Source organism: Ursus americanus, chromosome 36, assembly GCF_024610735.1.
Source record: "Ursus americanus isolate L20-20 chromosome 36, mUrsAme1.1.p, whole genome shotgun sequence".
Lineage (NCBI taxonomy): Eukaryota > Metazoa > Chordata > Mammalia > Carnivora > Ursidae > Ursus > Ursus americanus.
In genome coordinates this window covers 6,202,489-6,226,990 of record NC_142162.1, presented here as the reverse complement: position 1 = coordinate 6,226,990, position 24,502 = coordinate 6,202,489, and the positions used below count along the sequence as shown (strand labels likewise).

At 35.8% G+C, this 24,502-nt stretch overlaps 1 protein-coding gene across 1 annotated transcript in view; it reads left to right on the top strand.

The window, feature by feature from the left end:
• Nucleotides 1–21,408, top strand: part of TRPM7 (transient receptor potential cation channel subfamily M member 7) — a 115,563-nt gene extending 94,155 nt beyond the window's left edge. The window contains 10 exon segments of the mRNA XM_087859158.1: nt 2,320–2,354; nt 4,208–4,233; nt 6,469–6,519; nt 6,600–6,665; nt 7,219–7,502; nt 7,635–7,717; nt 7,879–8,084; nt 12,047–12,098; nt 12,213–12,319; nt 19,899–21,408. Coding sequence (XP_087715284.1) covers nt 2,320–2,354; nt 4,208–4,233; nt 6,469–6,519; nt 6,600–6,665; nt 7,219–7,502; nt 7,635–7,717; nt 7,879–8,084; nt 12,047–12,098; nt 12,213–12,319; nt 19,899–20,029 — 1,041 coding nt within the window. The 3' untranslated portion in view covers nt 20,030–21,408.
• Nucleotides 21,409–24,502: the final 3,094 nt, after the last annotated feature.

Sequence of the window (24,502 nt, the reverse complement as noted above, 5' to 3'; positions counted from 1 at the left end):
ATATTTTAGAATACATATTTATGTATCTATGTATGTATGTATTATTATTTTTATGTTTTTCTTCATGATAGATGTGGTCTTTAATCCCCACCTTCTATTTATCCCATCCTCCCACCCACCTTCCCTCTTTCCAAACCATCAGTTATTCTCTATAGTTAAGAGTCTTGGTTTGTCTCTCTCTGTTTTTGTTTTTTTTCTTTGCTCATTTATTTTATTTCTTAATTCCACATACGAGTAATCATATAGTATGTGTCTTTCTCTGACTAACTTACTTCACTTAGCATTATACTCTCCAGCTCTATCCATGTTGTTGCAAATGGCAAGGTTTTGTTCTTTTTTTGTGGCTTAATAATAATCCATTGTATAGATACCATATCTTCTTTATCCATTCATCTATCACTAGACACTGGGCAACTTCCATTGTTTGGGTATTATAAATAATGCTGCAGTAAACATAGGAGCGCATATATTCCTTTGAATTATTGTTTTGTATTTTTCGCTAAAAACCCAGTAGCGCAGTTACTACATCATAGGGTAGTTCTGTTTTTAACTTTTTGAGGAACCTCCATACTGTCTTCCACAGTGTCTGTGTCAATTTGCGTTCCCACCAGCAGTGCAAGAGAGTTCTTTTTTCTCCACATTTTCACCAACACTTGTTTCTTATGTTTTTGATTTTTGGCCATGCTGACAGATATGAGGTGATACCTCATTGTAGTTTTGATTTGCATTTCCCTGGTGATGAGTGATGTTGAGCATCTTTTCATGTGCCTGTTGGCCATCTGTATGTCTTCGGAGAAGTGTCTGCTCATGTCTTCTGCCCATTTTGATTGGATTATTTGTTTCAGGGGTATTGAGTTATATACTTTCTATATATGTTTTGGATATTAACCCTTTATCAGTGATGTCATTTGCAAATATATTCTCCGATTCCATAGGTTACCTTATAGTTTTGTTGATTGTTTCCTTTGCCGTACAGAAACTTTTTGATATAGTCCCAATAGTTAATTTTTGCTTTTATTTCCCTTGCCTCAGGAAGGGAAGGTGTAAGAGGTATATCTAGAAAAGGAAGGTATCAAGAGATATATCTAGAAAAATGTTGCTACGGCCAGTGTCAGATTACTGTCTGTGCAATAGTTAGGAAATTTTAAAGAAAAGTTTATGCAAAAGAAAGAAAGGCAGGAATCTCTGTTTGTACTGAAACTAATTATATGAAGTCATTCCCAGCCATTTGAGGTAATATTTGATTTTACAAACACTCTTTAAAAGCATACTCTGACAAGCAAGACAAATAGCTTGGGAAAAAGCAGAAAAATTGCTCCTTTATAGTCAGTCAAGTATAGAAGTCACTACTCATAATTATCCTGGATCATCAAGAACATATTAACTTACATTCTCCTATAAGAAGATAGATTATATTATTGAAAGTCATGTTATTAAAAAAATTATTTCAGTGAAGAAGGGGGGTTAGTGAACCAGTTTCACAGTAGCAGTTCCTCCTTTCTGGAAGGACCCATCCCGAACCTAAGTAGCACAGTTTTGCCACAGATAAAGTTCATTGAAGATGACCTGACAATGCCAAATTACAAAACTTCTGGGGTTCAAATTACATAAATAGTAGTAAGCCTCTAATATCTTAAGATAGTAGAATTATTGGTTACAGATTTAAAACAAGTATGATTAAAGTGATTAAAACCATAAAAGAGAAGGTATTACAAATATGGAAAAAAAGAAAAGATACTATTTTAAAAGTCCTGGAAAATTAGAAAAAAATCTAGAATAAAAAAGAACTCATTGAGGGTTATGATAACATAAATCCAGCACAGCTAAATAATTACTAAATTGGATCAGAATGTAATTATATAGTTAAAATTAGATGAAAAAAAAAAACTGCAGAATAAAAACAATATGCACATATACAGAAAAGGGCTTCAGTGAAATATGCCTAAATGTTTTTGGTAATTTGTTCACAGTGTGCATGATTTCAGTTTTACTCTTTATACTTTGTTGTGTTTTTCTTTTGACAATAGGCACATATTATTTAAGAATATAAAATTGTCATCAGAAAAAAGGAAACTAGCCACACTGTAATTATGTTTAGGAAATAACAATCATGAAATTCTTTATTCTACCTTGTGGAGTGGTCTTAAGGTAATTATATCCATTTATTATTAGTTCACTTGTATGAAACAAGGACTTCACATTAATTTTTCAGCCTTTCATTCTTAAAACATACTATAGGAAACAAAAGGGTTAAACAGTTATATTTCGTCTAGAGATTTTTTTTCTTTAACTTTTGGTTTGTGTTTGTTTTGACTAAAGGATTGGTTACAAGATAGACCATCAAACAGAGACATGTAAGTAATTTTCTCATCGTTAACCTGAAAAGTATCATAGTCATTGGATGTTGTCTTTTTTCTGTTCTTTGTACCATTTCTTAAATACTCCTTTATATATGGATGATGATTATTTATTTTAGTGCCTCTTGTCTTTACATAGAAGATATTGGGGGAATTCATTTTTTATGAGTTAATGTATACATTTTAAGTTATTTTATATAGTTATACTGTCATTATAGCCATATACTATACTGCTCTACTAAAACCTTCCTTACAGTGATACGATTATGATTTTATTTAGTCCTATTTCCAACTTGCAGTTGAATAAATTTATTCAAAGATCTAGTTTGACATTTTAGTTTTGTACTTGACTAACTTCTGTGCCCATTCTGCTTTTAAAAGATAATTAGAGCAGTAATTACACAGTATACATTAGGGAGATCCACTACAAAGCTGATACGGTAATTCAGAACCCAAAGGAGAAACAAAAGGCAATCTGACAGGTAATCATCCCCGGGAAGTAAAAATTTTTGGTACAAATTAAACATAAAGAAGAATTAAAGATGATCTATGTGTTTCCAGTTTGAGAATTAGTATTTTAGGATTCTAAAGAACATTAAAAAAAAAAAAGGGTCCTCATGTTTTAACGTGCATTTGGTACTGAAAGCACAGTAGAGTTACTTTCAGTTATGGACTACTTGAGAAGGAGATTATATATTCCACAGTGTTCCCTATTTTCTTCTGTCCCCCAGAAATACATGTGAATATATAGAGAAGAAAATAAGCCAGGTGCCACATGCATATGCAGTATTCAAGTCCTTTGGATATTCTGGGCCTGTATGGCATTCGGAAGACCACTCTATAGTCAGATCTCTTCAGAGTATATTCTCTTTTATAACCAAAACCATAGGGTATAAATACCGAATAGGTACTTGAAGTTGATATTAACTCAGCTAACAAAAGAACATCTTATAGAAAGTTGAGCCATAGAAATACCTAGAAAGGTGGAGTTGGTTAGCACTCTTTATAAAGGTAGTGAGAAAAGAGTAGTCTATTAGCAGCAAAGGGATGAGCCTGGGGTCAAAATACTTCCTATACTAAAATACTTATATTAAGGTGAAAATCAGTAGGATACATCAGGATCAGATTGAAGGTAAGAGCTAGAAAGAGACTGCAAAAGTTCTCTACTTGAGAGGTCCTTTCTGAATCTGGTCTTTTTTAGTCCTGAGCAAGGCCCGAAAGCTGTATTGTGGGAAAGCTAAGCCTCTAACCCATTTTGTTTGATTCTCATTACATTCTGCTTCCTACTAGACCTGTCTAATTTGCACTGGAATCCATGGAATTAATAGAACCTCCACTTGGTACCAATATATGTTGTTGTAAATACATATGTTCAACACTAGAAAAGTTTTTTTCAAAATAATAAATTGAGCTTTGCCAAACGACATCTATTTGCTGTTCTCAGTTCTTTGCCCATCAATTCTGTTGAAGTATTTTTAGAATTCTGCAGTTATTTCAGGACATTCTTATAGTACAGAATTAATCTCCACAAATAGAGAAGTCAAGGAATATTTTACTCTGTTAGTACTAGAACCTTTAATTTAGCAGCAAACTACTAAAAATGTTTATGTAAGCATAAATTGGAGGTACAAGCTGTTGATAAAGTATATGTATATTGACATTCATATCCATGTATGACTTTGGCATTGGCCTAAGGGAAATGGCATATATTCAAACAAAAGTGAGTCTGGAACTCAGAATTACTTTAATCGTGTTCTATTAAATAATCATAATAACTTTACAAAATAAAAAATTATGTGATAGCCAAAACAAAAATTGTGTCACAACTTATATTTTTTGGTTTTCTTTAGGCCATCTGAAGAAGGAACATTAAATGGTGAGTTCATGTGGTAGACTTAATGTGAAAAAATGAGGATTATATATGATTTGTTATAGTAAATACCACATTATTCTAGCTAAGAAGCTTTAGACTTAATATTTGAAAGAGCCAAGGTAGCAAAAATTTCTTCCCTCACCTAGTTTCTCTTCAGTATAGCAGCTTCATAAATACATGAACTCACCATGTAAATGATACCATGTCTTTACTGTCACCCCACCCCCTTTTATCCCTGTGACCTGGGCTGCTCTTTCCCTTGTAGTCACTGTTTTAGGGAATGATAGTGTTTCAGTCAGTTAGGTCAAACCTGAGGAGTTATTCTTGACCCCCTTGACCTTGCACTCACAAAGTCCTGTTGTATTTACCTCTTAAATATCTCTAGAATCCATCTTCCACTATACATCCTGCTGCTGCTTTCTGTTCACCCCTTCGTCATTTTTTAAACCTTTTATTGAAGTGTGTAACATGCGTACAAAAAATAGAGATAAGCCTCCACCTCAGTGAATTCTCACTAGGTGAGTATACCCATGCAATCAGCACTCAGATCACAAAACAGATCACAAAACACCTCCTCATGTCCTCTGCTTATAACCTCTGCCCCTAAATAACACAGTGTATTAGTTTTGTCTGTGTGTATGGAATCATAAAGTATGCACTTTTTTGTCTGGCTTTTTCCTCCTAATGTGTGTTTATGAGATTTACCAATATTTTTGTGTATAGTGGTAGTTGGTACATTCTCATTACTACACATTATTTCTTTGTGTGAATATATTGAGTTTATTCTGTTGGGCATTTCAGTAGCTTCCGCTGTATGATTATTATGAATAGTGCTGTTATGAGCATTCTTGTTCATGTTATTGGTAAATATATGTATTTTCTGTTGGGCGTGTACCTAGGAGTACACCTCCTAGGTGGTAGGGTATGTATATGTTCACATTTAGTAGGTTTTTAGAGTTAATGCCAGTTAGGCTCCCTTCCATTCTTTCTTCTGTTCTGCCACCAGACTGATTCTCTTCTGCTTTACATTTCCCCACTGTCATTGGATAAAATCCAGTGTCCTTTCTTAGCGAGCATATTTGGTTTCTAACAATTTGGTATTCCCTGATTCTGTAGCTTTACCTCCTATTGGCATGCCTGTTCCCTCACTCATTAATTTGCAGTCTTGGTTACACATCCAAGTACTTGTGGAGAATCACTTAATGCTGACACATAGCTACAGAATTAGAATATTTTGGAGTGAGATCTGGGTAGGTGCACATTGAAAAAGTCCCACAGGTGATTCTGATTTGTATTTATTATAAATTTATGTATTATATAATATTTGTGTGTGTGTGTGTGTGTGTGTGTATATATATATATATATATATATATATATATATAATTAGTATTGAAAACTGCAGTTCTAGTCATACTAAACAACTCGTAGTTTCTCAGGTATAGCATGTGCTTTAATAATTCCATGCCTTTGCAGATGTTGCCCTGACCATACCACTGCCTTCCAAACTACACTCTTTTTGCCCTTCTCTTTCCTGAGACATTCTTTAGCCTTTCTTCAAGCAGGAAGCATTTGGTATCTATCCCTCCTCTTTCTATTAATATATGTACATCATATATACATGTGCGTATGATATAGTCCATATATATGTATGTATTATGTATATAATGTATATATTTTATACTTATTACATATTAAAACTGTTGACTGATTTCCTTCTCTTGCAAGACAGTAAGTTCTTTTTCATTTATATTCTATAGACTTAACACATCGCAGATTCAATTTCTTCTCCATTCTTCTTATAGTTAAAAAATGAAGTCCTCAAATACATTTAAATATGGAGCAGGGGGTTTTTTGGGGGTATGTTTCACATTCCAGAGCTCATCTTCTTATGGTCAGCCCACTAAAATGGTTACTTGGCTACAGACCCCACCTCCTAAAGGTTGGAAACTAAAAGATATTTTTCTTTTTGAGCAGGGGAGTATAGGAAGAATATAGTTTATGACAGGAGAGTCTTTTTTCCGTTTCAGGTATCCGAGTGCACAGTTAGGACTAATCTGGCATAATGAAAAAGAGTAATGTAGGAAACACATGATGAATATATGTTATTATTTATATTTTCTGTTTGGGTGAAGAGAGCTTACATGAAGGAACTTAGGATAATTATACGAGAATAAGCAAAAATTTATGCCACATTAGTACTTTTTAAAAGAGTTTCATTTGTTTATTTGCCATTTTAGGTCTTGCTTCTCCATTTAAACCAGTTCTGGATACAAATTACTACTACTCAGGTCAGTACTATTAAAAACAAAATCTTAACAACACTTTGAGCTTTTAGGGATTTCATTATTTTTCTCTCATTTTTGTGCAGCTGTGGAAAGAAATAATTTGATGAGATTATCCCAGAGCATTCCATTTACACCTGTGCCTCCAAGAGGTAAATCCAAAAAGGAAAGAAATTAAGAGGAAAATAAACCTTTTATTAATAATGTGATTTTTAACTAATGTATAGAATATGGGTGGTGGCAAAAAGAAGGGTCACATTAAGTGTCAATTTCATATAAATTTTAATTAGCAAGAGTCAGGTATGTTTTAAATAGAAGAAGGAATCATCAGAAGTATTAGATTTCTCTATTTCTGTAATAGTGTATTCTAATTCAGAAAGGGTCTTAATCCATTGTCTAGTAAAGAAAGCATAAATAAATTGACATCACAGGTTTGTGGAACAGTTGCTTTCTTAAAGTTTTTCTTGAAAATGTTCGTAATTTCAAAAATGCTTATCATTAATACATACGAATTTAGAGATATTAGTAGATTCTTGATTTCTGAGCATTTGTTGCCCTTAACTTCCTTTATAAAATGACAGCTTCGTCCAATTCATTTTCTGTTCCTATTTAATCTTAACAAAAGATACCTGCTGATGTTTAGTCTACTTTCTCATTTTAAAAGAGTCATAATTTGACCTCAGAATGTGTCCATTCATCTTGCAGGTGAGCCTGTCACAGTGTATCGCTTGGAAGAGAGTTCACCCAGTATACTGAATAACAGCATGTCTTCTTGGTCACAGCTCGGCCTCTGTGCCAAAATAGAGTTTTTAAGTAAAGAGGAGATGGGAGGCGGTTTGCGGAGAGCTGTCAAAGTACAGTGTACCTGGTCAGAACATGATATCCTCAAGTCAGGGCATCTTTATATTATCAAATCTTTCCTTCCTGAGGTGGTTAACGCGTGGTCACGTGTTTATAAAGAAGATACGGTTCTGCATCTCTGTCTCAGAGTAAGTGACAGTGGGACGTTGTTTGAGGTTCATGTTTTCACTTCGAAAACGTGTTAAACCAAGTGAGGTCTTAGTTTCAGTGTTCAACAAGGGGTTTTGTGTGTGTGTGTGTTTGTTGTTGGTGTTCTGTAGGAAATTCAACAGCAGAGAGCAGCACAGAAACTCACATTTGCCTTCAACCAAATGAAACCCAAATCCATACCATATTCTCCGAGGTAAATCTTGAAATTTTTCTTGAGATCTTTTGGTTTTATGTGGATAGCATTCTCTTTTGACCTTCATTGTTAATGCTGAATATTTAATTACCTATTTAAAGCTCGATTAGAATTTTTTTTTAACAAAACTGCTAGTAATACCTGTAACTGTTTTTCATAAGGTTCCTTGAAGTTTTCCTGCTGTATTGCCATTCAGCAGGACAGTGGTTTGCTGTGGAAGAATGTATGACTGGAGAATTTAGAAAATACAACAATAATAACGGTGATGAGATTATTCCGACTAATACACTGGAAGAGATCATGCTAGCCTTTAGCCACTGGACTTATGAATATACAAGAGGGGAGTTACTGGTACTTGATTTACAAGGTAAATTTTTTAAAGTATTGCTAAAGTGAAATTGTGCAGTAGATTCTCACCTAGTCATATGTTATGAATGAGATACAGAAATCTGCTAACTTATAGATAGGTAAAACTGTGTCAGTAGAACCTATTAAAAAAGCAAGTAATAGCCATAGCATATAGCCCTCAGGGCCCTGAATAGTGGGATCTTGCTATCTTAATTGTTTTTTAGGTAATACAGATATTTTGATAAGCAGAAACACATGCAATCCACTGTTCTACTCTTGGATATGTATGTAGCCTCAGTCTTTTTTTTTTTTTTTTTAAGACTTTATTTATTTGACAGAGCACAAGCGGTGGGGGGCGGCAGGGAGAGGGAGAAACGGTCTCCCCCCTGAGCAGAGAGCCCAATGTGGGGCTCAGTCCCAGGATCCTGGGATCATGATCTGAGCTGAAGGCAGATGCTTAACCAGCTGAGCCACCCAGACGCCCCTGTACCCTAGTCTTTTAAAATTATAAAGACTTTTTTGAAACAGTAACAGATATTTCTATTGTTCCTGGTATTTATGTTGTTATCTATTATTGTGAACTAAACTACCTAAATATTTAGTGGATTAAAACAGCCATTTTATTTGCTTATAGTTCTTCGGTTCAGGAATTTGGATGGGACATAGTGGGGATGTCTCATCTCTGCTGTCTCCTCAGAAGGTTTGAATGGCTGGAGAGTAAGCGTGGGCAGCTTGCTGGAGTCAAATGTCTGAGGTTTCTGTTCACTGACATCTGAACCCCTCGGTTCACCACCACGTGATCTCTCCACATGGCTAATTAACTGGGGACTTTCTCATAGCATGGTAGTTTCAGGTAGTTAGACTTTTACATAGCAGCTAACTTCCTCCAAAGGGAAAGGAATAATTCTTAGGACTAGGTCCAGAGCTGGCACAGACCTCTTCTTCCACATTTTTCAGTCAAGGCAGATACTAAGGACAGCCCAGATTCAAGAGGTAGGGAGTGGATTCTGTACTTCATGAGTAGAGTAGCACGTATACAAAGAAGGAAAAACTGACCATAACCGTTTTTATAGACAGACTCTCTCATACAGGTAAAAGAGAAGAAAAAAGGAAATTGTGGCTTGGAGAGGGCAAATTTTGCTTAGAGGAATGTCTGACGCTTCACAACAGGGTCAAAGGAAAGTAAAATTGAGCAAGTTGGCAACTCTGCCTGAGTCGTACTTTCACATTATAGCTTCCATATTTTTTTTCCCTAAAGAGCAGCCTTAATTTCAAATGTCAGCACAGACCAGATTTCAAAATCACATAAAGACGATTATTTAGAATGTTTATCACTTGATGACCTTTTTTGTTGTATACATAGTCACAAATATCAAGGATTGTGCTGAAAAGCAAATGGCATTGATTCAAGCTCAAGAAAGAAAATCTGTGTAAAAATAACTATCCTTTTTTCAGTAGTCCATCATTTTATATGAATGATTTAGTATTTATATATAGTGACAACTGATGTATATTATTAGACGGGTCAATCCAGTTAAGTAAAAAGGATCTTAAAGTTTATTAGTAAGTAAATATCATCAAATTATCTTCAAACATGCATAGGAGGTAAAGCCAAACTGATTTTGTCTGAACTGTTAATTGAAAGGATGGGAGTTAGCGTGCCTGGCTGGCACATTTAGTAGGGCTTGCAACTCTTTTTTTTTTTTAAGATTTTATTTATTTGAGAGAGTACAAGCAGGGGAGGGGCAGAAGGAGAAGGAAGCAGACTCCCCATGGAGCAGAGAGCCCGACACAGAGCTCCATGCTAGGACCCCAAGATCATGACCTGAGCTGAAGGCAGACACTTAACTGACTTAGCCACCCAGACGCCCTAGGACTTGGCAACTCTTGATCTCAGTGTTGTGAGTTCAAGCCCCACATTGAGAGCAGAGCTTACTTAAATAAATAAAAACAACAGATGGGAGTTCTTTTCAATAAGCAAAGTAGTTGTGATGTTCTTTACATCATTAGTATGTTCCTGGAGCCATTTTTTATAGGAATATTTGACACAGTTACTACAGACAAGTTAAACAGTATAGAAATACATAAGGAACAGTTTTCTCATCTTTACTGTTTCTCTACCACTATGAAGACAAATACACAAATAGAGGCTTTTTTTTTTCCCTAAGAGAGAGCACAAGTTGGGAGGGGCAGGGGGGGAAGAGAGGATCTTCAGTAGACTCCATGCCCAGTGTGGAGCCCGACTCAGGGCTCAGTCTCACAACCCTGAGATCATGACCTGAGCTGAAATCAAGAGTTGGACGCTTAACTGACCGAGCCACCCAGGCACCCCTTTCTTCCTTATTTTTAATCATTTTGTTTTGTGTTGTGATTTTCCTTCAAATGGAATGATGCTGTGTGTGTGTGCGTGTGCATTTCACTTTTTTTTTCTCTAACGGTATATCATGGGCATCTTGTGGGTCTTCACTGATAAATCTGAGTTATTCCTTTTAATAGCTGCATAACCTATAATATGGAGGAGTGACATGATTTACTCTTTTTTTTCTTTTTTGCTACTACAAACAGTGCTGCAGCAAACATACTCATGTACTGCTACTTTTATTTCCATTACGCACATTCTTGAATTGGCTTAGTAAGAAGAGATGACTGCAGTTTTTTAAAAAAAGATTTTATTTATTTATTTTTGAGAGAGAGAGCATGAGCAGGGGGGAAGGGCAAAGGGAGAAACAGACTCCCTGTGGAGCAGAGAGCCTGTTACAGGACTCAGTCCCAGGACCCTGAGATCATGACCTGAGCCAAAGGCAGACACTTAACCGACTAAGCCATCCAAGAGATCCTAGATGAGTGCAATTTTAATAGCTACTGCTGAGTTGCTTTTCTAAAAGGTTACAGGAATTCTTACTTAACACTATATGTGAGTGCCCATTTCTCCACAGACTCCGGTACTGAATATTCTTTTTTTTTTTTTTTTTTTTTTAAGGATTTGTTTATTTTAGTGAGAGAGAGCGGAGGGGAGGGGCAGGGAGAGAAGGAGAAAGAGTCAAGCACCCTCTGCACTGAGCATGAAGCCAACAGGGTTAGGGGGCTCAATTTCACAATCCTGAAATCAGGACCTGAGCTGAAACCAAGAGTCAGATGCTTAGCTGACTGCGCTACCCTGGTGCCTCTCCAGTACTGAATATTCTTAATCTTTGCCAATCTGATGAGTAGTAGGTCAGTAGGCATTCTTTATTTATATGAATAAATAGATGAGAGAGACTAAAAATATTTAACCACACTTTTATTACCTTTGGGGAAGGATGAAGGTAAAGGAAGATGTTTACAATCTTATTCTTTATGTAACCTGAATCTTTTGCAAGAAGATAGTGTATGAGTTTGAAATACCCAAAACACTTAAAATGGCCTATAAATTACGCTTTCGTGTACCTAATTGTTCTTTGCTAACTAAGTTGAAAAAAGGGGAGGGGCACCTGGGTGACTCAGTTGGTTAAACATCTGACTCTTGATTTCGGCTCAGGTCATGAGATCGAGCCCCGCATCTGGGTCTGTGTTCAGTGGGGAGTCTGCTTGAGGATTCTCTCTCTCCCTCTCCCCTTCCCTCTGCTTGCACTTGCTTGCTGTCTCTCAGATAAATAAATAAATCTTTAGGAAGGGGGGGAGATCATGTAGACCTTTCACATAAAGAGGTGTTTATTTGCAACTTTGTCTCTGTTGCATCACAAGCCATCGGGAGCTCACCTGCCTATCTACCAACTCTGACAATTAACTCTATTCCTGGTGTAGGAGCTGTGTTTGTCTTTGATGCAGTGTTAAGGTTGCAAGTCAGGTTATGAAATAACGAGAGAAAAACTACAGTCTTCAATAATTTAACATCGTGTAATGGTTGATGATGCTATAAAATCTCTCGTGACTTTTTATTATGCAAATGTCAGTGTTTATATCAATCATATAAATTGACTTTTTTTATATATACGTATCAAGGTGTGGGTGAAAATTTGACCGACCCATCTGTGATTAAAGCAGAAGAAAAGAGGTAATAAATTTTAATGATTTCATTCAGATATTTTATAATTTCAAATTCTGCATTTCTGTTTGTATAAACTGCCTTTTTTTTTTTTTTTTTTTTTTTTAACTACAAATGCCACAGATCCTGTGATATGGTTTTTGGCCCAGCAAATCTAGGTGAAGATGCAATAAAAAACTTCAGAGCAAAACATCACTGTAATTCATGTTGTAGAAAGCTTAAACTTCCAGGTAAGCATTTTCTTAACCAGTATAATGTATAAATTCTTAGGAAATTTGGTTACTACAATACTTCATAAGACCAACGGCACAAATACCCATTATTTAACAAATGGATCTATGCTTTCTTTGATTGCTTATAAAAATACAAAGTTCATTGATTTAATACATACTTATTATGTGTCTGTTGGATGCAAGAATTGTGCTAGATGTTGACAGTACAGTAGTGACCCAGACAAATGCCCTCCATGGAATTTAGTCAACTCTTGAATACTGACAGGATTAACAGGGAGTTATAGGACTGTCATAAATGCTAAATAGAAGAAATAGAACAGATAAGCAAATCACTTAACACAAACTTAAGAGGTCGGGGAATGCTACCTGGGGAACTGACAGATTGCCTAAAATTGAAGGTTAAGTAGACTTACAAGTTAGCCTGGCAGAGTTGGGGAAAGAGTAGTCCATGAAGCAGGAACAGACACATTCTCTCAGGATTGTAATTTCATTTTTATATTTAAAGAATTATAAACTATGATTTAATCTAACTTGTAGCACAAACCAGTGGTTCTCACCCCTTGGTGTGCGTCAGTATACCCTGTGGAACTTGTTAAAAATTACAAGTCCCTGGGACTCACCCTTGAGCTGTATTTTTTAAAGTCCCCGTCATTACGACTAGTAATGCAGTAGGTAGAACCAGACTGCCTGGCTCCAGAAAATACCTGCATTATAGAGGCGTAGTTTTTGTTTGCTTGTTTGTTTGAGGATTAAATGAGTTGGTATTTGCGTAGTACTTAGAACAGTGCCAGGCATATAATAAGCATGTAAATGGAATGTTTTTCAACTTTTTAATTCTTCATTGTGAGTATACAGAAATACCATTAATTTTTGTTTGTTTTTTGTTGTTGTTGTTGTTTATTGACTTTGTATCCTGCAACCTTTCTAAACTTGCTTAATTCTAGAAGTTTTTGTTTTGTTTTGTAAACTCCCTGAAAATTTCTGTGTATAGATAGTAGAGACAGTTATATTACTTCCTTTCCAACCTATATACCTTTTAGTTGTTTTTCTTGACTCTTTGCACTGGCAAGGAATTCCAGTACGATGTTGAATGGGATTAGCAAAAGTACAATCTGCTTTGTTTCTAATCTTAAAGGAAAAGTGTTCAGTCCTTCACCATTAACATGATGTTAGCTTGTAAGGTTTTTGTAGATGCACTTTATTAGGTTGAGGACATTTTCTTCTGCTTGTTTCTTGAAAATGCTTATCCTGAATGGGTGTTTAATTTTCTCAGATTTTTTTTCGGCATCTATTTATATGGTCATTTGTTTTTTCTTCTTTAATAGGTTAATATTACATTGTATCACATTGATTTTTGAAATGTTGAACCAGTCATACATTCAGGACAAACTACTTTGTCATGATATATTATCATTCTCTATGTGTTGTTGGACTCAGCTCATATTTTGTTGAGGCTTTTTACGTCTGTGTTCATAAATAATATTGGTCTACGTTTGTTTCTCCTTATACTGTCTTTCTTTTCTTTTGGTATCGGGATGATATTGATCTTAAAAATAAGTTAGAAGTTATCACACCTCTTCTGTTTTGGGGAGTAGATTGTATAGAATTGATACTCTCCCCGTTTTAAGTGTTTGATAGAATTGTGTAGTGAAACCATCTCAGTCTAAAATTCTTTGTCAGACTGTTTTAAATAAGTTTAATTTTTTAAGTAGATATAGGACTATTGGGTTTATCCTTTTTTTTAGTGAGTTCCATTCATTTGTTAAAGAAAAAAGATTATTGATTGGAGACCTTTTTTAAAAAAATTATTTATTTATTAACTTATAATGTATTATCTGTTTTGGGGGTATAGGTCTGTGATTCATCAGTCTTACACAATACATAGCACTTACCACAACACGTACCCTCCCCAATGTCCATCATCCAGCCACCCCACCCCTCCACCCCCGCTCCGCTCCAGCAACCCTCAGTTTGTTTCCTTAGATTAAGAGTCTCTTACGGTTTGTCTCCCTCTCTGGTTTTGTCTTACTTCATTTTTTCCTCTCTTCCCCTATGATCCTCTGCCTTGTTTCTCAAATTCCACATATCAGTGAGATCATATGATAATTATCTTTCTCTGGTTGACTTATTTCGCTTAGCATAATACCCGCTAGTTCCATCTATGTTGTTGCAAATGGCAAGATTTCAGTTTTTGTTGGCTGAGTAATATTCCATTGAATATATATACCACATCTTTATCCATTCATCTGTCGATGGTCAACTGGGCTCTTTCCATAGTCTGGCTATTGTGGACATTGTTGCTATTAAACATTGGGGTACAGGTGTCCCTTCGGATTACCACATTTCTATCTTTGGGGGATTTGAGACCTTTTCTAACAAAACACTTACTGCTATAAATTTCTCTTTAAGCATTACACTGACTGCATCCCATAAATTTTGGTATGTTTTACTTTTGGTTTTATTTTTTTTTAAATATTTCTTACTTTTCTTGATCTTATTTTCTTATTTCTCTTTAATGTAGAGATTATTTACAAGTGTCTGTCTTAGTTCTCAAATATATGTGAATTTTCCAGATATCTTTCTGTTGATTTTTTTTGTTTAATTCCATTATAAGAGAGCATACTTTCTATGATTTCATTTTAAAAGTTTTTAACCTTAAAGGATATAGTTTCTCTGTGGATGTTGCATATGCAGTTAAAGAAAACATTATGTTGGATGGAGTATTCTATAAATGCTAATTAAGGAAAGTTTTTTGATATTGTTGTTCAGGTTTTTTATATCCTTGATGTTTTGTCTCCTTGTTCTGTTGATTACTTAGAAAGGAGGCCTTGAAAGTACAGTAGTGGGTTTGTCTGTGTTGCCTTTCAGTTCTGTTAGTTTTTGCTTCATGTGTTTTGAAGTTTTGTCCTTCAGTACATATACCTTTACAGTTGTCATGTCTTCTTGGTGAACTGATTCTTTTTATCATCATGGAACGTGATGGTAATTGTCCTTGTTCTGAGAAGTCTCCTTTGTCTGATATTAACATAGCTACTCCAGCTATTTTTTGATAAATGGTTTTACAGATATCTTTTCCCATTCTTTTCACCGATAACATGGTAATTGTATTTAAAGTTGGTTTCTTTAAAAAAAAAAAAAATGAGTGGGATCCAAGCGTATAGTTGGATCTTAGGTTTAATTTGGTTTTTGGTTTTTTGTTTTTAACTTAACAGTTTCTATTTTTAACTGGTATTTCAGACTTTTTACATTTAATGTCATTATTGACATGGTTGGATTTAGAACTCGTTTTCTTATTGATGCCTCTGGTTTGTTTTTTTTTGTTTTCCACCCCCCTTTTCTGTTTCAGTATTCTGTTTTATCTCTATGTTTAGTTTTTTAGTGGTTGCTCTTAGTTTTTCTTATCAAGAATATGTGTTTTGCTTTCGTACTTAAAGGATATTTTTACTGTATCTAGAATTTTAGGTTGATACTGTTTTCTTTCAGGGTTTAGAAAATGTTATGTCTCTTGCCTCTGTTACCTCTAATGAAAATTCCAGTCATTTGAATTGTTCTTCCCCTATATGTGATGTGTCATTATAATCTAGCTCCTTAGAAATTTGGATTTTTAGCAGTTTGATTCTGATATGTCTAGTTATAGCTTTCTCTGAGTTTATCTTGGTTCAGGTTTACTTAGCTTCTTGAATTTGCAAATTTATGATTTTTATCAAATTGGGGAGTTTTTAGCTGTTCTTCAGATATTTGTTCTGCATCAATCTTCTTTCTGGAGCTCCCATAATAAGAATGTTAGACTTTTTGATATTGTTTCCCAGGGACTTGAGTCTCTGATTTTTTTCCTTAAAAATTATTTTTTATCTGTTGTTTAGATTGGATCGTTTTGATTGATCTATCAAGTTCATGGACTCTTTCCTTATTCCTCATTTCTTCATTCTGCTTTTAAGCCCATGCACTAGATTTGTTGTTTTAGTTATATTTTTCAGCCCTATAACTTCCTTTTGGTTCTTTTTAAACTGATTATTTCTCTGCTGAAAACTTGTTTTTCCATTCACCTCAGGTCAGTTTGCCCTATGTCATGGAGTATGGTTATAATAGCTGGTTTAAAGTCTTTGATCATTCCATCTGAATAATCTTGAGGTTAGCATGTCTTGTCTTTTTCTTTAAGCATCTTTGAGATGTTTCTAGTTCTTTGTATCTCCAGTAATTTAAGCTGGATACTTTGAATATCATGAGATTCTCGGTCTTATTAAAAATAATGTAGAGAGTGTCAGGTTTTTGTTTATTTATGTTCGTAGGCAGTCAGCTCAGTTAAGCTTCCAAGCCCCAGTCTACCTTTTGTAACTGTGATTCCGATGTCAGTCTGGTTTTCAAAGCCTTTGCAGTATTACTCAGATCTCTCTCCCTATGCATCAAACGTAGTCAAGGCTGGGAACTGACTAGAGGTCTGCACCATTGTTTAGTCCTAAGAGCCTATCCTGTGCTGTCTTTCCACATGTGTGCCACTCAAGGGTAAATTTGAGATTTCATACATAAATTTAGGGTGCCCCTCTCCATTTTCTTCCATTCCATGATTTCGTCCATATTTCGTGATTCTCAAGGGCCTCTTTTTGGGCAGAGTGGAGGGGCAGGGGCGGATGGGGTACTCTGATTAGAAAGCCAGGATTGTGTCCTCCCTATACTGTCACACATTGCCTTCACTTGAATCCGTTTCTGATGCTAAGTGTCAAGGAAAATTTTGAATGATAAAGACAGCTATTTTTTAGTTCTTGTGGTCCCAGAGAAGGGTTTTTCTCTTGGAATTGTAGGTGCTTGCTCAGCTGCCACCACCCTGAGTCCCTCTCCATGACTGGGGCTTGTCTTAGGTAATAGCCAGAGGAGCAAAAAGAGAAAAATAAGGAAGAGGGCATTCCTCTCAAGATTCTCCAGCCACAGAGTCCTTCTTCCTGATCTTCTGGCCAGAAAATCCTAAAGCTTTTTCTGTCCATGCTCACTGTATATTTCTGAGATCAAGCTATCTGTAATTCTAAGCCTGGAAATAAGAGGGGGCAGGGAACCCTGGAAACTTACCATCAATCTAGGTCATTCCTCAAGTTTTGATCCCCTTCTTCAATATGTCTGCTCTTACTTTTCAGGAGTCTTAGATAGTGGCTTTGTGTTTATGTAAAGGATTTTTATTTGTAATCTGTGGAAAAGATAGAATTGAATATGCCTAGTCCATTTTAGCCAAAACTAGAACGTAACAGTGGTGAGTTTAACAGGCAGCCCAGATAATATTTTTATTTGGTTATTATATAATATAATAAGTTATATTATTTATAATTATATATAAATTATATATCATTTGGATCCAATGATATTTTAAATATAGCATATCTGTTTTTAAAATTATTAATAGGGGCGCCTGGGTGGCTTAGTCGTTAAGCCTCTGCCTTTGGCTCAGGTCATGGTCCCAGCGTTCTGGGATCAAGCCCCCCCCGCATCGGGCTCCCAGCGGGAAGTCTGCTTCTCCCTCTCCCACTCCCCCTACTTGTGTTCCCTCTCTCGCTGCCTTGCTCTCTCTGTGTCAAATAAATAAAATCTTAAAAAAAAAATTATCAATATAATCAGGATTTTATAGCTTGAAAGAGGCCTTAAAAGCAATCCAGTCAAAATCTGTCATTTTCCAGAAGATATCATTAGAGGTCACATGATTTGTCCATGTTAACACCATAAGTTAACGTTTTCAGGACTTGAATTATAATTGGGTTTCTCTCCATTGTTCTTGGTATACTACAGCTACAGATTAATTTGTGTTCTCCAAGGCCATAGTGGCACAGTCTTGAATTCAAAATTTATCAAAACTTATTCATATAAGTAGCAAATATGTATTTAGATCATTGAGTACAGGCTATCACTCAAACAGTTCATATTCTGAGTGCTAGTTCTATTTTATATGGAGATAAAGAAGTATATGGGTATATGCAGAACTATGGTTAGTTTTAAGTTAAATTTGATAATTCTGCATTGTTTTCCAATTCTGCAACTATTGTCTATAACTCCCAAAGTGATTTCATACTATCCCATAAAAATGTAATCCAAATACTGATAGCATCAAATTTAACTAAAGACATACTGTCCTTCCTGAATTCCTGTTTCTATATTCAGTTTCCTGCATCTCTACTGGGATACCTTACAGCATCTTTATAAGTAATACGTCCATTCCAGAACTCTTGACTCTCATTTCCCACCCCTACACTTCCCTATCTCATTAATGTTACGCAGTTGCTCAGGGTCAAAACTTAAAAGCTGGGGGCGCCTGGGTGGCACAGCGGTTAAGCGTCTGCCTTCGGCTCAGGGCGTGATCCCGGCGTTCTGGGATCGAGCCCCACATCAGGCTCCTCTGCTATGAGCCTGCTTCTTCCTCTCCAACTCCCCCTACTTGTGTTCCCTCTCTCGCTGGCTGTCTCTATCTCTGTCAAATAAATAAATAAAATCTTTAAAAAAAAAAAAAAACTTAAAAGCTGATTGGTTTTTCTTCTCTCACTTTTCATAGCCAATCTGCCAAACTCTGTCTACTCTGATTCTGAAATCTCCCTAGAATTCATCCATTTCTCTTAATCCTCATTGCCACCATTCATTTCCTGTGTTCTTGCCAAATGCCCTTAACACGACTTCAAATGACAATCAGCATAGTCACTTAAATTTGTTTATGTTCCTCCTTGAACACTGCTTAATACCTTACCATAGCTTGCATCCCATAGATCAGGGGTCAACAACTTTGCTGTAAAAGGCAAGGTAGTAAAATATTTTAGGCTTTGTGGGCCATATGGCCTATGTCACAGCCACCTGGCTCTACCATTGTAGTGCAGAAATAGACATAGACAACCTGTAAACAAGTAAGCATGGCTCATTCCATTAACACTATTTACAAAAATAGGCAGCAGGTGAGATTTGGCTCACTGACTGTTTTTTGATAACCCTTGGGCCATTAACTGCCACTTGATGCCATTTTCTACTAGGTGCCCCCTCAGTTTACTACATGCGAGCGTGCTGTCTTCTTGCTATTTTTAGGAGGCATCAAGTCCATTTCCTTTTTACAGTTAACCTTCCCTCTACCTAGAACATACTTCCTGGAGCTTTGAGTCATTTCTCAGTATTCAGGGTCTTCACTCAGATATTACCTCCTGTGCCTCTTCTGCCCAGCCTTAAAAGAATCAGCTTATACCATCTTCTGTCTGGCCCTCATCATACTGTTTGCTTCAGAGCACTTGTTACTACACAATTGTGTTGTTTCTCTATTTGTTTTTCTTCATGAGCAAGAATATAAGCTCCATGAGAACAAGGACCTTGTCTGCCTTGATTTTTACTATGTTTCCACTCTTCCATGAGTTATTGACTCATAGTCAGAACATAATACTTGTTGAATGAATGATTTCATTTTTATGTATATAAATTTTGTGACTTTTGGATTTAAAACAACCTGCTAAAATATAGATCTGGCACATTTAGAGGAAAATTGATTTAGAAAATGTTAATTTTTCATTTCTATGAAATACTGACTTTTTTCCTTTTTTTTTTTTTTTTGTTGGGGGTGTGAATATAGATCTGAAGAGGAATGACTATACACCTGATAAAATGCTGTTTCCTCAGGATGAGCCTTCAGATTTGACTCTTCAGCCTGGAAATTCCACCAAAGAATCAGAATCAACTAATTCTATTCGTCTTATGTTATAATATTACTGAATCATTGGTTTTGCCTACACCTCACAAAAATGTTACCTTGTCATTCTTCCTTCAGGAGGAAACTGTTTGGTAATAGAGAAAAGTGTGTGCAAATGAACATGCTAATTCTGGCACAGTTAAAAGGTCAATATTGTTTTGACCTGATTAAAGTAGTCAGTCAGGAACTCCCTATAGGATACAGCTGGCAGCTGTCAAATTTTAAAGGTAAAGGAAAATTAGTATTTATAACTTTTTAAAGGGCTCTTTTTAGCAGAAGATTTCATTTGACTTTGTTCTGATGAGGGTGATACCCTCTCTCATGTGGTGCAATACCATTAACCAAAGTTAAGTGTCTGTGTGGATTTTATTGGCAGCTGGTTTACTGCCATTCAGCTAGTGAAATGAAGAAATCACCCAGCCTTTTGGTTAAATGGCAGACGTCTTCCTCAGTGTGTTTAGTGTGTTCAGTGGTGATGTCACTAGTTCCCAGCTCATTGCTTGTTGGCCATGGGAAAGGAGATGACTTGTTGTTCTAGATCCATAGGGATACAGGAACCCTGAGCTGAAAACCATTTTCTAAGAGGGACTTTATGAATCAGGATTAGGCTCCATATTTAAAGATGGAGGCAGTTTTTTTTGTTAAATAGAGCCCAAATTGTGCAGAAGTATTAGTTTGTTTTTGTTTTGTTTTGTTTTGTTTTGTTTTTAACATTGTTTTATCAAGTCCTTGTTAAGTAGAAGAAAGCCATGGTAGACTGGTATAACCTAAATATATCAGAGGAGAAACCTAACTCACTGTTCAAGAGAAGTTACCTTGTAAAAAAAAGTTAAAGTGCTTTTTTCCTATCTGTATCTATATTGACAACCTGGAAGCTACGTACTTCTCCAAAGATTTTATTGACCAGTATATCAAATCAGAATGTAAACATAAATTCTTGCATATATTTAAAATTGTGTGTAGGAAGATCTGAACATGAGTATTGTTTGTGGTACTTATTTAAGAAATTGAGTTGGATTATCATTATGTGATGTCGGGAGATTGCAATGTAACTTTATACCAATAAAATGTAATTTAACTGCCCCAGATATTGTTGAATACTCAACAACAAGAAAAGCTTTCATCTGACTAAAGTTTTATGCTTTTTTTTTCTTTTTGTTTGTTTCCTAGGTACTAATTTTAATTTTTATTTAGGAAGGAGCAGTGTAAATCTTACTTGTATTCAGTAGTGTATCTCATAGATACAGACAAGGCAAGAAGAGATAAGCTGTTTAAATAGTGTTTAATATTAAAGGGGGGAGAAAGAAAAAGTGTATTAAAGATATTATACTATATACATTTTGTATATCATAAAATCTTTAAAAGAAATTAAATAAATTTATTCTTGTTTACAGATGTTTAGTGAGTTTAATCATTCTGAAAAATTATCTTATGTTTTCAGAGTGTTTTGTTTTTTGTTTGCTTGTTTTCAGAGTATCAGCTTTTTTAAATGAACCATTTTGTACACCTAAGCTGTTTCACTTCCTGTCCTGTATATTGTTCAAAGTGGTCTTGGTTTCCTCCTGTTTCTCTCTTTTTTAAAAGACTTACTTTTAGAGAGAAAGAGTGTGTGTGTGTGTGTGTGTGTGTGTGTGTGTGTGTGTGTGTGTGTGCAAGTCAGGGGAGGGGCAGAGGGAGAGAATCTCAAGCAGACTTCCCACTGAGCATGGAGCTCCACGTGGGGCTTGATCCCACGACCCCGAGATCATGACCTGAGCTGAAATCAAGATTTGGATGCTTAACCAACTGAGCCACCCAGGCACCCCTCCCTCTCTCTCTCTTTCTCTTTCTCTTTAAATCTGTTTCTTATTATGTCAGAATATGAGGATATGGGTTATCACTATGGTTAATTTTATGTTGATTATTTTCACTAGATAATAATAGTAGTGAACATTTATGTAGTACTCAATATATGCCAGGCATTACTCTAAGTACGTAACATAGGTTGACCTTTTAATCCTTAAAACAGTCTTATGAAATAGCTATTATTATCATGTTTTGCCAATTAGAAAATAAAATCATTAGGTAAAGTAACTTTCCTAAGATTCTTATAATTAGTACATAGCAGCACTAGGATTCAAACCCACGAAGACTTGCTTTTTTGTACGCTCCTGAGTCTCATGTTATGTTGACTTTCAAGCATAATGATGATTCATTTCGGTACCAGTTCCTGGTTCCTTTTCTGAAATAAATCTACTCCATACCTTTTCTTTGCTAATGCTGGAGAGTAACAGTTTACCTGAAAACCACATCTCTCATTCCAAAGAAATGTGATCTTTCTTTAGATTACTGAATTTCATCATTATTACTCTGGTCCAAAAGTGTCATTTGCTTAATCTCTTTAACATTTTCTTCTCAGTCTTATCCTGCTCTTTCTTTTTACCAAATTACTTAAAACATCTGCAGATGTTCTCTGATAATATGCCTTCGTCAGTCTGGTTACATATGAGCCGTCATTATTTTAAAAGTAATGTATGTTGGTTGTATTGGAACATAAGGTAAAGACTTTAAAGTATAAAGAAAAATATAAAAATTACCCTCATTTCCCACGCTTAAGTTGAACTATGTTGTTTCATAGTTACATCTCTTTTTACCCGATTAGATTGTAGACTTCGCAGAAGAAAGGACCCTTTAGATTTTTTGCTCCTGTAGCACCCAACACCTTGCATAGTACATGATTTGTGATAGGTACACCATTAAAAAAACTTTTTTAATGTGTTTCCACAATACCAAACTTTGTCTTGAGAAAGATCGCAGTGATATATAGTCTTGTGTGTTTAAGTGGACAATCAAGGCAAGAGTATCCAATAAATAGCCATTTATCACTCAGATCAAGTAATTACTTCCAGAAAAGGATAAATCTACAGGGAGGGATTTTTGTTATCCTCCTTATTTACCGGATCTGCTCTCATTGTTTCCTGGCTAGATTTCACACTATCTGTATTTGAGGAACCTGGACCCTCAGATCTGTCACAACTAGCGCTTAATTAAATGCTTAGTAATTATGTACTGAAGTGAAAACTCTAAGCCACTGTGTGTCTTTGAAAACTTGGCCTGTGTTACCAACTGAGAGCTGTCTTACTTATTTTTTGTATTTCCCTTAGTGCCTTGCTGGCATGTGTAGCGTAGACTGTAGATGCTCGTAAATACGTGTTGAAGAAGTACCACAGAATATTTCCAATACTAGACCATCTGTGAGCTTTTTCTTAAGTAAAATCCCAAGCTATGGTTTTGAGCCTCTCTGAGCTATGTTTCTCTTCTGCACTCTGGAAATTCCTCAAAGCGGAGTTTCTAATTGGGGTCCATGATTCTGCCTTAGTGGTCAGTCAACAGTGCTTTCTTTCATGTGCTGTCCCACGCCACATGTCTCCCTCTCCTTTACTGTTTTTTTTTCCTGGGATTTCTATGTCTGCATCAATGGAACTTCTCTTTCATTTTAATTTTAAATGCCTTAGTATATGTTTCTAAAATATAAGAACTGTGATATATTCACACCTTAAAAAGTAAGTTTCATAATATCAGAAAGTGTCATTCTCCAAAAAAAATTTTTTTTTTTTTTACAATTTAGTTCAGTCAGGACCCAGCTGAGATTTATTATACATTGCAGTTGCTTGATTTGTCTTTAAAGTTTCAATATATAAGCTTCCCCTGACATTCTCCACCACCACCACCACCTAGTTTATTTTTTAAAGAACCCAATCATTATTTGTTCTAAAAAGTTCCCCACATTCGGGGTTTTGCTGATTATTTCCCTTAGGTGCCATCTTACATGTTTGTGTTTCTTGAATATATCGTAAACTGTTAGGTTTAGAGGCTTGGTCAAGATTGAATTTTTGGCAAGAATGTGTCATCGATGGTGGTGTATCCTCCCGTTAGGAAACACAGTGTTGGTTGTCTTTTTGATGGGCATTAACTAGATCTATTAATTAGGTCAGTTTTTCTTGAAATGGACCACAAACCCTGAGGGTCCCCAGGGTACTTTCAGGGGGTCCACAAGGTCAAACTTCTATAATTTGGGATGCCTGGGTGGCTCAGTTGGTTAAGCATCTGCCTTTGGCTCAGGTAATAATCCCAGGGTCCTGGGATCGAGTCCCACGTCAGGCTCCTTGCTCAGCAGGGAGCCTGCTTCTCCCTCTGCGTGCTTCTCTCTGTGACAGATAAAAATCTTAAAAAAATAAAAATAAAATAAAATATAATCTGATTGAGAGGGATGGGGCAGGATGGAGTGAAAGTGGGGATAGGGGAAGCTACTTTGAAAAAAAATGTCTTGAAGATATTATTTGCCTTTGTCACTGTATGGAAAGTTTTACTGATGAGGCACAATTATTGATGGGTAAAACTGCGGTATCTTAGCACAAGTCAAAGCAGTAGCACCTAAGTGTACCAGTGGTCATATTCTTCACCTTCACACCACAGTTTAAAAAAAAATGTATTTGATGGGGGACCCT